Here is a 14,052-nt window from a genome sequence, read left to right as displayed (position 1 = left end):
ATTTCTTCCTTCTAAGTGCAAATCCACGCCGTCCCGTGCTCGCGCCGGCATCCCCGACTTCGCCGTCTGCACCGGCCTCGGGCGGCGCCGGGGGCGGCAGCACGGTGCCCGGACGGAGAGGAGCTCGAACCGGCCCCGAAGCGGCGCAGCAGCGCCGCGCACGGCGACGTCCGCGACGGCGCCCGACGCGCCCAGGACGCAGACGTCGCGGCCACGGCGGCGCGCGTACTCGGCGACGCACGTGGAAACGTCGGCGCCCGGCTCCACCTCGAGGACGCCCTGCTGCTTGCCCTTCGGTGAGGCGCCGGTCGCCACGGCCGCGGGTGCCTGCGCCATGGCCAGCGCCGGCATGGCCACCGCCGGATCCAGCCGGAGGAGGCGGGGCCGGCCGGAGGCGGTGGGGGCGGGCGGGGTCGGCTGGAGGCGGCGAGCGAGGTGGAGGCGGCGGGGCTGGCCGGAGGCGGCGGTTCGGGCGAAGGAGGCGGGGAGAGACAGAGACGGGCGGTGGCGGGCGGAGAAGGACGGCGGCAGGATCTGGCGCAGAGGAGAGAGAAGAGCGCGAGGGAGGAGAGAGGGGAGGGTACCAGGTGGAATTTTGGACGAGGGGACCACTTTTAGCACTTTTAGTCCATCTTAGCATCTCTTGGGAGGCTAATAGATTATGAGGGGCTAAAATTTAGCCCCTCTATTTTAGCCTAGGTGTTTGGGAGCACTAGAAGCTAAAAGTGATTAAAATGGGGTGCTAGAATTTAGCACCCCTCCCAAACACCCCGTAACTACCGCCAACGGCAGCTGGTTGGGCCGGCGGCCAAGCGGCTGGGCTGCCGGTCGCAGCCGCAGCTAGCTGTTCCGAGCAGACCGACAGTTTTTTTTTTAAAAAAAGACTCAGAAGCAATTGTAGATTTTCTTTGGGAGGTGCGGCACACGACTACACCGAGGGTCGAGAGTCGAGACCGAAGCGTCGTGTACACGTGTGGCCCTCGCAACCGCGCGACCCCGAGCCAAGCGCAGCAGCAGCACGGGACACATGCGCCGTAGGAAGCCCAACACGAGCGAGATAATTATCGCCTATCAATTCAAAAAAAAAAAATCGCCTATCCGTTCCTGTCTCCGGCCTCCCCTTCTCCGAGCAGAGCATCATCTGAGCGGCGAGCAGCAGACTGGAACGGGATGGGAAGCGCTGGAACGCCGCTCTCGCACCCGCGGCCGCATCTGCACTCCGGCGGCGTCTACATCAGCCAGAGCCGGACCCTCCCGCGCGCGCGCAACCTGCCACTATTATCTCTCCCTGCCGCGGCGCCCGGGCCCCAGCGCGGCCGCCGCCGGTGCCTCCGCTGCGCTGCTGTCAACGGGGACGGCAGGCCCCGGGAGGAGGGCCCACCGCCGCCTAGGGAGGAGTATCCGTCCAGCGGCCTCGGCGCCGCACTCGAGGACCCGGCTTCAGGACCTCCTGGTACGCTTCTCGTTACTCCATTTTGGTTCGCACTGCTCTGGTGTTTTGCTGGAGCTCCCAGAGAGTCAGGTCATTGTTTGTGGTAGCAAGCAATTCCAGTGGGTTATGCAGGATGGAATAAAGGAGTAGTCTCTCTCCATTGTTTGCTAATGGTTATGAAAGTTCCATGATACACAGAACCAATTTATTGATAAATTCAAAAATCTGGCTTGCAATTTAAAAACCCTAAAAGATAAGGTTCAATGTTCACTGTACCAAAAACGCTCGTGATGCATGTTGTCAGCTAGTATCTTCTCTTATTTGTAGGGGTGCAAATGGGTCGGATACTTACTGACCAACCAACCGCCAAGGAGGTACGGGTAGAAATCGAAGCAAAAAATCGTATGTATAAGAATTTTTTCGGATATCAGAGCCTGAGTATAGTTGTGTTAGATAGTGGAGCTTGATGTAGGGTGATAGCGGAGTTAGAAGTTCATCATAGAAATATTGAATAAGAAAGCTATACATTTGAATTTTGATAAATAGCTCTAAGTTTGAATCTTGAAATGTCTCTGCACAATATAAAAGAAAGGGAGGGAGCACATAAGAAAGCTAGACATCAAAAGAAGTTTGTTCAATGAGGTGCTGTTCTTGCTCATTAGTTTTATATAATTTGATGAGTTAACGAAATAAAAAAGTTAAAGGTGAACTCAGTTAATTGTATCCCTAAGTTCACTGAACTGACTAGGCAAATACTACAGTAAATTGTATTTCATACTGTTCAATTTTATATTTTACGGGCATGAGCCATTTAATTTTTCCATGTTACTTGATGAATTGTCTTTATTTTTTTGTGTTTTTTATATAACTTGGTAGAGTTTTCGTTCTGGGATATCTGACATAGCTGCACCAAGAATATTGATTTGTCCAATTTACAATGTAAATTTACCTTCGGCAGTGGAAAATGGTTCGTTTGGAGGCCTGTCACAAGAAGAAGACCAGAGTGCTCTGTATAATTTTCTTTATCCAAGCAAAGAGTTACTTCCTGATGATAAGGAGATGAGTATATTTGATCATCTAGAAGAGCTCCGTGAGAGGATATTCATCTCAGTTTTGGCTGTTGGAGCTGCGATACTTGGCTGTTTTGCTTTTTCAAAAGATTTGATTCTGCTTCTAGAAGCGCCTGTGACTGTTCAGGGTGTTCGGTTTTTGCAGCTCTCCCCTGGGGAATTTTTCTTTACAACATTAAAGGTGAGTTTCCAGAAATCTAAATGTTTAAATTTATCTTAAAATATTCTTATCATCTCTACTCACTCTCTTCTCTGGCCCTCCCCTTTTACGTTCAGAACAATACATGGTTCTCTAGAAAGGGATCGTCAATCCTTTATCAAAGTAGCATTGTCTGTTGTTTGTTTATGTAATTTTTGTATCTTATCTTGTGGAAATTATTGAGTTGCATGCACCAACCAGTTCAACCCAAAAGCTTAAATTGATAGGGAAAGGTGGGCAATTCACTTATACTCCAACAGAAATGATCTACATAATTCATTTCTACATTCTGGATTGTTTTAGCAACATGAAATACGCTGGAAAACTCTTTCTTCTTTTATGGTTCTAGCAATGTGTTATGCATTCTGGAGTTGATTGTGGGCCCACATGGTGCATATTGAGTACATATATCTGAGTCAGGTTGTGTGACTTGATCAAATTTGTGCAATCTGAATTTGCCGGTAGCATCCTAAAGACCAAATGGATGAAAATCCTCACACATATCGTTGCAAAGCTTAACTGCAAGTTCCATACCTAGGTGCCTGCAGCCTGCTTTCACCTCCCTAAAATTAGAATTCAAAATTTGGAGGAATATCTGTTTTTGTCCCTCAACTATCAGCTGAGGCTCAGTTTCATCCCTAAACTATCAAAGTGGCCATTTCAGTCCTCAAACTTATCTTTTAGGCTCAATCTCGTCCTTGAGGAACCTGTGCCCCATATCGAGGCAGTGGAGGAGTGAGCTGACCGGTGGCTGGTGATGGGTTTGGGGAGGGCCAGGAAGTTTCGCGCAGCTATGGCATCCTCGGCCACCACAGCTCTGCAATGCAGTGAGAAGCATGGCGTGTTGGAGCAGCTCTGGTGCTGGCGCTGATCTGATTTCAAGGAAAAATAGTTGCTGCTTTGATTTTGAAAAGGTAGTGAGGTACATGAGTGCAAGCTGAGAGGAGCATTTGGATTTGGAATTGAGTGATGATGCAGGCACTAGCAAACAGTGTGGTGATGCTGGAGCTGACATGGGGCAACAGCATGGCATGTCACTGACGAAGGGCAAGACTGAGCCCAAAACAAAAGTTTAGGACTGAAATGGCCAGTTTGATAGTTCAGGGACGAAATTGACTCCTTGGCTGATAGTTGGGGAACAAAAACGGCTATTCTGCCTTTAAGATTACTAGTGCCTAGATTTGCATATCTAAGAGCAACTCCAAGAGTATCCTAAAAAATTCTTCCCCAAAACTATGTATTGGGGGTTCTCCCAAAAAACTTTCCCCCAAAAATATATCAGTCCACAGCAGATCGCTAATAAATAGCCCCCAATATTTTAAACACATGCCACGTCATCGTATTGGGTCTATCGGAAGGGACGCTCGAGCGTGCGGGAATCAGGATTGGGGGAGGAACGCCAACGCTAAAATATACGCGGTGGCAGGCTGTTTTTTAGCGTTGCTAAAAAATTGGGAAAGGTTTAGGTGGATTGTTGGAGTTCATTTTTTCTCTCTTTTTTCCTAAAAAAGATATTAGGGGTAAGATTAGCAGTCTCTTGGAGTTGCTCTAAAAAGGGTGTACCCAGTGCTGAAAGCTCCCACACAAGGTGGGGTATGGAGAAGCTCACACATAAGTTGGGGTATGGGGAAGGGAGTTCCTAGACAGCCTTCCCTTGCAAAATTCCTTTAAAATTCTGCAAAAAGGCAAAATTTTCGACCATTGCCCTCATTGGCGGAGGTGCAGGGAAATCTCTCACTACTTAATTAAGGTGAAGCTAGGTTAGTGTTGAAGGATGTTGGAATCGCTCCCTCTTGAGTGTTTTATCACAAACACACACTAATTTTGCTCTGTGGTGGACTCACCTGCAAGAACACAGCAGCACACAAGTATTTTGTTGATGCAGACAGCACCACTAATCAACGTTTTCTCACATATCCTCCTGATTAATGCAGTCAATACCCATATGATCTGAGTATTATTCTCTTTAATTTAACTACAAGCTAAAATCTAGCTAGCACCAATAGGAATGAGCCTAGACACTAGCTGAACCTTGACCCAACTCTCTGAGGAATTTCCTTATTTGCCACCGAAAAAACATGCAATCCCTCATAGGCCATCGATGTGTCTATGACATGTGGGACCCTCCACAGTCACTGACAGTGGCATATGAGGGATTTAGAGTTTAACTAGTGGCATATGAATACTAACATAGGAAATGGGAATATGGGATGTAAGGTTAAATCTTGAAAATGAAATGATGATGATTGATAACTAGAGTCGACAAAGGATGCTTTATCTCCAGGGTATCACAGTCCCTGTTTGGCCGGATGTATTAATAGTACAAGAGTCTACCCTATTACAATGTGGTAAGCAATCAGGCCATATTGCAATCTAAAAGCTTCTTCCCCTCTCCATTCATGGCCCTAGGGTACATATATGTACTAGGTTGGGAACCACCACTCTTGCTGTAATCGGTTATGGACTCCTATTTGTGTAAATATCCTTCCCGGAGTAACTTGCTCGCCAAGTCTAGACAGTCCGATCCTTATCAAAGATAGGGTAATCTAAAACCTTCCCTTGACACCTGATCCAGTTCTGACAGAAGGAATTGCCTGTATCCTTATACTCATCATGAACATACTGGGCTCATTGCTGCAATGTGATTTTTAAATCAGTTGCTCATTCTGTATATGCTTTAAATGCAATTAATTCCATAAACTAGAACACCATTTTAGTTAGCATCTGAATGCACTGTTGGTTAAGAATCTATGGATTGTTCATTGTTAGATGCTGTATTTTACTGGAGTCAAAAGATAGAGAGAGGGAGATGGAAGTGGTGGAGCAGCTCAGCTAGGTCTGTTGTCCTTGATGCGAGGCAACAGGCAGGAGGTGGTGGCAAGTGGCAACCGGAGAGGAGGGAGGAAAAGCTGAGTGTAGAGGGGAAACCCCAAACTCTTCTTAAGTTTATTGGTAGATGATCCTCCCTTTATATTGAGGAGGGGTAACTTGGCCCTTAGAAACATATTAGTAGATTGGTTCTTTATAAATAGAATCCTATCTAATTACAAGTCCCTTTACTAAATTATATTATTGCGGAATCCATCTGGCCTTACTATCCAAAATAGCTAGCGGGCCACTATGGCTTTCTCCTTTCTGCCGTTATAGGTCCTGCTGACCATGACATTCATACTTTTATAACAGATCTGCAGTGTAGTTGTCCATTTCTATAATTTTATAATGTCATCCATGGTAAGGTGGATAAGTATTGGCCACTGCTCCATGCATTGGCCCATAAAGAGGTCTCATAACCACTAAATTTCCTCTATGTTGCTAGTCTATAGGAGACAACTTCAAAGTGAATGCAATTTTCATATTATCGTTCTTATGCAATTTCCATTCTCTACATCATCAATTTAATTTTTTATTGGTCATTAAGCAATTAAACTGTTAATTATCTCATTATTTTCAATCCCATGCAGGTCTCTGGTTATTGTGGCCTTTTACTTGGAAGTCCTATCATTTTGTATGAGATCATTGCATTTGTTCTCCCAGGTTTAACAAGGGATGAGCGGAAATTCCTAGGGCCTATTGTTTTGGGTTCTTCTGTTCTATTCTACCTTGGCATTTTCTTCTCCTACACAGTTCTTAGCCCTGCTGCATTGAACTTCTTCGTGAACTATGCAGACGGGGCAGTGGAATCGTTATGGTCAATAGACCAGTACTTTGAATTCGTACTTGTGCTTATGTTCAGCACAGGTTTATCCTTTCAGGTAAAGAAATTTCCCTGAATGTTGTGGTGCTGTTTTTTTAATGAAGTAACTAGATCATTAACACTTACTTTTCTGGACTTTGTTGTGATTAAGATCATCTGTGGGATTTATGTAGATATAATGAGTTTCCTTGTACCACATTTAAGTGGGAATGTGTTTATAAGTGATGAAAGAGCCAACTTTTGGTGAAAATTTCTCAAGGAAAACATAGGCTGTTGAGATTAATGCGACAAATTTGCAAAATTTCCACACCCAGGTTGGCTGTAGCACCCAGGGTGGTCACTACGACTAATGTACATATTAGCAAGAGTTTATGTGTATGACAAGTTTATTGGAGTACTATGGAAAATGAAAAATGTGACACACTACAATTATGCTTGCAAGCCAAGCACTTGGTCCAAAGCCAATTTCACTAAGGGCCTGTTTGTTTAGTGCCTAGCCTTGCCATAACTAACCTTAGTTAACTTGTGGCTACCAAAAAATGGTGTAGCTTACAAAATTGAGGCCACACTTGCAGCAAAGTTTGGCAAGAAAATGTCTATGACATGTGGGACGTGGCTAAGAAATTGTGGCAAACTGCGATTATGGAAGTCAATTAAACAACAGCCTAAGAAAATTGTGGCATGCCTAACCAAGCCCTAAGATGTTATGAACTGATTTTTGTTTTGCAGCTTCATTCCGTTGGTCTAGTTTTTGAACCTCATTATAGTAATCTTGACTCATATCACTAAATATGCAGCTAAGTAATTAATCTGAAAGGATCTTATCATGCATTATCTGCACTGAATCTAGTGGTGATGAGTATCAGAACTTGAACGTTGTGTGTTTCATTTCTGTGATTTCCAACTGTGCTGTGATGTGGCATTGATTACTACCGTTCTATTTGGTGTTAGCCTTTGAACAAATGACACATATAAATGTTGCTTTTGAATATGGTGAACACCTATTTGAGTTATCAGAGGACTGCACCACAATTCCTATTTTATTATACAAATATACATATAAAGTGAGTTGTGATAGGTGCAGAATCTCATAAAGAAGCTTCTTTTGGTTTTTATGCATTTTTCACGGTGTTCTGTTCCAGGTTCCTGTTATCCAGCTATTGTTGGGACAAGTTGGATTGGTTTCTGGAGACCAAATGCTTTCAATCTGGAGATATGTTGTTGTTGGTGCTGTTGTTGCTGCTGCGGTGCTTACACCTTCGACGGATCCATTGACACAGATGCTCCTGGCAGGTCCTCTGCTTGGTTTGTACTTGGGTGGTGCATGGATGGTCAAGCTAATTGGGCGATAGCTGGTCCATGTATATCAGAGAATTGTCATTCATGAGTGTAGCTGGCTGGCATCATAGACGAGGTGGTTCTCTACCGTAACATAGTCTTGTATAAAATTATTTCACTCTTTTTGGCTCACCAGATCATATTGTCGTCATTTCACTCTTTTGGCTCACCAGTTTCTCTACCATAACCGTAACATAGTTTTTAAAGTTAATTATTTTCGTCTACCAACATCGAAGTAATACATGAATGCATTGAGTTACAATTTGAATTATCATTATTAAATTAGAATATACTCCATTTAAAATTGTAGATGAATGCATTGAGTTACAATTTGAATTATCATTATTAAATTAGAATATACTTCATTTCATAGGTCATTTTTACTAATTTTTACTATGCATCTATGTAATATCTAGAAAATCTATGTACGTAGAAAATCCAAAGCGACATCAGTGAGATGGCAATATGCAGGGTAAACCTATTGTCAAGTAATGCAGCACTCTGAAGCCTTTCTATTACAGATGTTGAATAATCCTCTGAGTACCCAGTTTCAATCGGAGAGTCTACTAATATACTAAACTAAGCAAAAGTGCGTCGTCTACCAAATGCTTTGTGGAGCCATGTTCTTTGGGGTAAATACTGGTTTGAGAATTCTTGGAATGGGTTCTATGTTGCTGCACTTTCATTTCCCTATTAATACGGAGATATGCCAACTGCTTGGACTTGCTTTGCCTGGTAAACTTGCCTGCTTAACCGAGTAGAAAACCTTGCCTGCTTCCGCATACTCAGCAAACTGATGCTGGATGCACATTGGAACCTATTAGAAAAATTGATGTTAAATTATTTCAGGATTAGAACTTTCAGAGCAATTGTGAGGGGATGGGCTGCAATTCTGCAAATGTTGAAGCTGAGTTAAATAAGCAGAAGAATGAGTTGTTTGCTGAATATCACCTTTTAGATCAAGCAGCAGAAACTAGAGCTCTACCTGTAGATGAAGATAATAGACTGAAAGAAAACTCTAGGTTGATGGATAATAATTGGGCTTTAGAGGAGATCAAAACTAGATAAAGATCCAAGGATAGGGATATTTTTAAAAGGGGATACAAATACAACATATTTTCAGGCTGTAACAAATCAGACGCAGCAAGAACAGGATATATTGCTTGAAATGGGACAATGGTTTCGTGGAAGCTCAAAAAGGCATCATGGAATTGGCTGTGTGTTTTTATAAAAGAATAAATTGTACTCACCATACAACAATTCAGTAGGTGTGTGCAAATTAGTCCAACAATTTGTAAAATGCTCAATTTAGTCCAATGAATTGGAAAATTTGTGCATCTACAATCCAAATGTTACAACAAGCAAATTAGATTTGTGGATTTTCTTTCGGTCAACAATTGTTAATTTTTGTCAATGAAAGTTGTTGATCATGATTGCTTTTACGGGGATGGCTGATAATTGAAGCGACCCGTTGTGGTGCGCGAATGTTACAGGATTAGGTTCGCCATGCATGGTTAATAAACTCGATTCGAATCGTCTGCCGCTTACAGTTTGGGACTACTTGATCGCTATGCTGCACTAAGTAAAGATGGAACATGATGATGATATTAAACTTGATGCTTGTCATTAATTGTTTGAAAACTATGTTTGCTTAGTATAAGTTGCTAATTTAGACTGGTTGAGCAACCACTGTCGGGTCAGTCTTGCTGCGTATTAGTTGCTCAACCTTGCTTGTGGCATAACTTTTCAGGTAATCTCAATAATTTGGCTGCTAGCATCACTTGGCCTACCCAGCTCCCTCCGGATTGGATGGTCGAGTGGGATCCCTCCTCGGTCGGCGAGGATAGGGGTTATTGATGTCATGATCGGCTTCGTCATGATATCGTGTATCGACATTTAGACTTCTGCTGAACTTTATCTTCGTTGTTTGAAACCGTGCAAACTTTATCTGAATTTCGCAAAACTCTGATATAATAATTGTTAACTATGTTGATGAGATGGGAATGTTATAATCTCTGTAACTACTCACCTTCGTGTGAGCATTGCTTTCTCAATCCTGTTTATGTGGTTTATTGGATGAAATTCGACGGACGACTAAGTTGACCTTTTTAAGGTGCACGATCGCGTGTTAGGTGACTTAAGTGCACTTTAGCCAGGTTAATTTAGGCGGTTCCACCACATTCCTTGATCAACATGTATGACAATATTATCCTTAGGTGGTTGAGTAATAAAAGTTACTTTAAAGGGAATCTAAGCCTTAGTAAGCATAGGATGGTTACTAATTATTTGAACAGGTGGCAAAGAGGTCCTACAAATAAGGTTGGATTATGCACAAGAGTATGTTTCAATCAACTCCTAGACTTAATGCATAAATAAGAAAATAACCCATAATTTGGACACATGAATAATAATTTCTGAAATTAAATAGGTATATGAGGGATATGGGTACCCCATGGGTCTATACCGACCAGGATACTGGTCGGACCTGACAAGTGGGCCCACCCGACCAGGGTGTGCGGGCCAAGGACATGAAGTTACTTGGAGTACAATACAAGGCAATTAGACAGTTCAAATCTGCCCGAATATTGTGGAACGCGTATTGTAGTTTGACTCCGATTGCCTTCAATGTAACTATTGAGTAGATTAGATTCAAACTGACTTGTAACCCTAAGTTGTTAGCCTATATATGGCAGTCAAGGGAACCCCCTGAGGGTACAACATCTCATACTAGCAATACAATCCATACATACAGGACGTAGGGTATTACTCTTTGGAGGTCCGAATCTGTCTAAATCCTCTTGTCCCTTGTGTTCTCGAGATTCACCTTTGAGTTCTTTGTTTCAAAATCGCCCTAACCTACAAAATCAACCACTTGGGTAACCCCCTGGTGGACTGCCGGGCTTATAAATTCGACAGTTGGCGCGCCAGGTAGGGGTGATTGTGAGATCCTCCTAGCAACCTTGATGGCACCCCACCCCGACGTTGTTTTCCCTGAGATGATGAAGGACTACCTCACCAATCCGATCCAGATTAGTTTCGGGACCATGCCAGTGGATTCCGATCCGATTGCTTCCTCCATCGACTCGGCGTCTGCCACCAACTCGGCATCTTCCATTGACTCAGCATCCAGCGCCAGCTCAGCTTCTGTCAGATCTGCTCCGGCGGGGCAAGTTCTTCATCCAAGGATCGTCACGCCGCTTGCCCAGCAGGTCGGCGATCTCTCTCCAAGAGGGTTCCGAGCATCCTGGCTGCTGACCGCCTACCCACGCCCTCTGACCTGATCGTGAGGCCAGATCGCATCAGCAACACTATTGCTGAGTGCATAGACCTGTCTGAGGCGGCGCTACGCTCAAAAAGGTTGGCGTAGGGTCCGTCCCGCATCCCCTTTGGTCTGTGAAACTCGGCTGCTGTGGACTCCGCCAAACTCGACCAAGCTTTTTAGATCCAATATGGAGACCCACCCGAACCCGTCTAGCTTCCAAACTATGGTGAATTCCAAGTGCCCCGCATCGTCTTGACGCCAAATCCTTATGGAAGCGACAATCAGAGCAACTCCTCCATGCCAGATCGCGAAGCCTTCATGGTCTCCATTGATGAGCCACCCCGGGATGGTGAAACTTTTTCTCAGGAAGGAGGCCGTAATGCCAGAAACTAGAACCGTGCAGCGCGGTGCCAACAGGAGCAAGCTAACGCTCAACAACAACCTGCCATTGTCGCGGATGCAGCAGGCGACTAGCGCCAACTGCCGCGTAATGACCGCGACAACGCCGACTAGGGCGGCGCCCGGGATAGACGCAGGCATCCCGCACACACCCGCAATCTACTAGCCGACCTCGAGGAGGCCGGCCACAACATATTCACTACACCCCAGGCCAACCTGAGGGTTGTCTTTGTCGACCTGGAAAATCTTCCAGACTTGGACCAATTCCAGTGGATCTGGATGCGACTCCAAGTCATCAACACCTAGATCGAGGAGTGGGTCAAGAGCTGGCCCACACACTCTCGGTCCACAGCTACCCAGCCCTCTCGGAGCCGATCCGGGCATTGTAGATCCGACCACCGTCGAGGCGACCGCGTGGGAAGTTGGTTGGAGCCAGTTCACGAGGAAGAGGTGGAGCATAACGCCAACCTACCCGGCAATGACAACGTCAACAACGACCGTCAACGCGTCAACAACGACAATCGCCGCCACGGCAGGAGAGGTGGGATGAGGACCGTGGCCGAGCAGGTCGGCAACGTGATCTCCGTGATGAGCTACACGACCTTCGTGACCGCCGCGACCTCCGCCCCCACCTCAACAACTGTCATCAAGATCGGGAAGAGGACGAACTCCGCCGCTGCACCGAGTACGACCGTGACTACGGCGCTCCTGGATTCAACCGCGACGCTGTACGCAAGGACCGTTGTCGCCTGGAAGATGAGATGCGCCGTCACGTCGACTACGACTGCATGTACGACACCCCTGAAGACACCTACAACCCACCCAGGCGCGACAACGGCAGACGCCCTAGGGCTCCACCCGTCGAGTACTACCTTGACGACGATGACGACACGGTGATCGATTGCTTCGCCGCCTTCGTTCCACGCCTCAGGGCTGTCGATTGGCTGGCCACATTCAAGCCGACCATCAATGAAAAGTATGATGGTCTCTCTGACCCCAGCATCTGGCTCAAGACGTACAGTACCGTGGTGAAAGCCACTAATGCACCTATGACCAGATGGCAGCCTACTTCCCGATGGTGATGGGTCCCGCTTTGCTCCTGTGGCTGGAGAATCTCTCTCCGAACAACATCAACAGCTGGGGTCAGCTCACTAGAGCTTTCACCCAGAATTACAAGGCTACCTATAATAGATCTGGCAACATGGAGAAACTTGGCCAAGTCTGCTAGAGGACAGGCGGAACTATCCGGGAGTACGCCAACCGTTTCTTTGAGAACCGCAACAGGCTGGCTGGTGTTGAGGACTGTGACATCATCATGTACTTCCGCTCTGGCTTGATGAACCACACCATGTTCTGCAAGATGTACGAGGCTGCCCCCAATACGGTCGGGTAGATGATGGAAGTTGTCAACAAGCAAGCAGACATAGAGGAGGTGGCGAAGGTTCAGTTCCAGAACATCAAGCATCGTCCAGGTGATGACTACAATCAGCTGATCCATGACAAATCCCAAGCATGTCCGGAGTCCCAACTTTGAAAAAGGGCCTCTCCTCGCTGCCGAAGGCAACCCTGCTAAGCTGACCACCTTCCTTTGGGAAGATTTTGAGGAAAGCCTCAGCGCTCTGTGCCCCTTCCACAAGGATGCACGTCCCAATCTTCAGGATTGCATAGTACCGAAGAAAGAGCTCGGTGCCCCGATGGAGTACAAGCGACCCCGTTGCAACGACTACCGTTGGGACGACAATAGGTGCGACTATCACCACCGTGATGACTGCAACGACTGCGACGATCGCCATCGCGGTGACCGTTACAATGATGACCACGACCGCTGCCGTGATGACCGCGATGATCGTGACAACCGCAGGCATGACGACCGCGATGACCAGAACAGAGAAGAGCGCCACAACCAGCCACACCAACATGCCCACTGGGCCGGTGCCGACAATAATGGGGAGTTCCAGTGATCGGAGCAGCAAGTCAACATCATCGTGGGCAGCCCCAACGCTTTCTATAGTAACCGCAAGCAGAAGCTACGTGAGCGAGAGGTGCACTTCATCTCCATACAACCAGTCTAGTATCTGCATTTTTCAAAGCAATACATAACCTTCTCCAGGCAGGATCATTGGGCCCACATCACAGATCCCGGGTCCTACCCACTGGTGGTCTGCCCGACCATAGACCAGGCCCTACTCCCTAAGGTGCTGATCGATAGTGGCAGCGGCCTCAATATCATCTTCACCGAGACCTTGAAGCGCATGGACTTCAACTTCGAGCGGTCCAGCCCTGTGAAGAACCCTTCTACGGCATCGTCCCCCAGCAAAGGGTCCTACGCAATTGGACGAGTTGTTTTACCGGTCACCTTTGGCACGCAAGCCAACTTCCGCACAGAGTACCTCACATTTGAGGTGGCGAACTTCAAGACTTTGTACCATGCCATCCTTCGTAGGCCCATGCTAGCAAGGTTCATGGCGATCCCGCACCATACCTACCTCATCCTCAAGATTCCAGCTCCCAATGGAGTTCTCTCCGTCTACAGCGACGTCGAGACATCGTACAAGTGCGACACCAAGGCAGTCCAGCTTGCAGAAGCCCTGGAATACTCAGCCAAGACCACCGCCATGGTAGACGAGGCCCAGAAGGTGGACAAGGAACGTCTCACGA

The 14,052-nt window shown here is 46.3% G+C and overlaps 1 protein-coding gene across 3 annotated transcripts; it reads left to right on the top strand.

Moving 5' to 3' along the window:
* The first annotated feature begins 1,049 nt into the window (after window positions 1-1,049).
* On the top strand, window positions 1,050-9,742 carry LOC101756778 (sec-independent protein translocase protein TATC, chloroplastic). Of its 3 annotated transcripts, XR_215222.4 has the most exons (6): window positions 1,050-1,453; window positions 1,760-1,834; window positions 2,391-2,683; window positions 6,163-6,453; window positions 7,538-7,809; window positions 9,484-9,742. XR_215222.4 is itself a non-coding variant. In XM_004968760.4 (5 exons), exons 1-5 carry the CDS (start codon window positions 1,171-1,173, stop codon window positions 7,745-7,747), a joined length of 1,152 nt encoding a protein of 383 aa, XP_004968817.1. In that variant the 5' UTR covers window positions 1,050-1,170; the 3' UTR covers window positions 7,748-7,940. The 3 variants fall into 3 exon arrangements, 2 of the variants coding, with proteins under 2 accessions (XP_004968817.1, XP_004968818.1); XM_004968760.4 differs by lacking the exon at window positions 9,484-9,742 and having other exon boundaries at window positions 7,538-7,940; XM_004968761.4 differs by lacking the exons at window positions 1,760-1,834; window positions 9,484-9,742 and having other exon boundaries at window positions 1,053-1,453; window positions 7,538-7,940.
* The last annotated feature ends 4,310 nt before the right edge of the window (window positions 9,743-14,052 follow it).

Source organism: Setaria italica, chromosome V (genome assembly GCF_000263155.2).
Source record: "Setaria italica strain Yugu1 chromosome V, Setaria_italica_v2.0, whole genome shotgun sequence".
Lineage (NCBI taxonomy): Eukaryota > Viridiplantae > Streptophyta > Magnoliopsida > Poales > Poaceae > Setaria > Setaria italica.
Note: the sequence above shows the minus strand (reverse complement) of the source record. Positions and strands in the feature narration are given on the sequence as shown.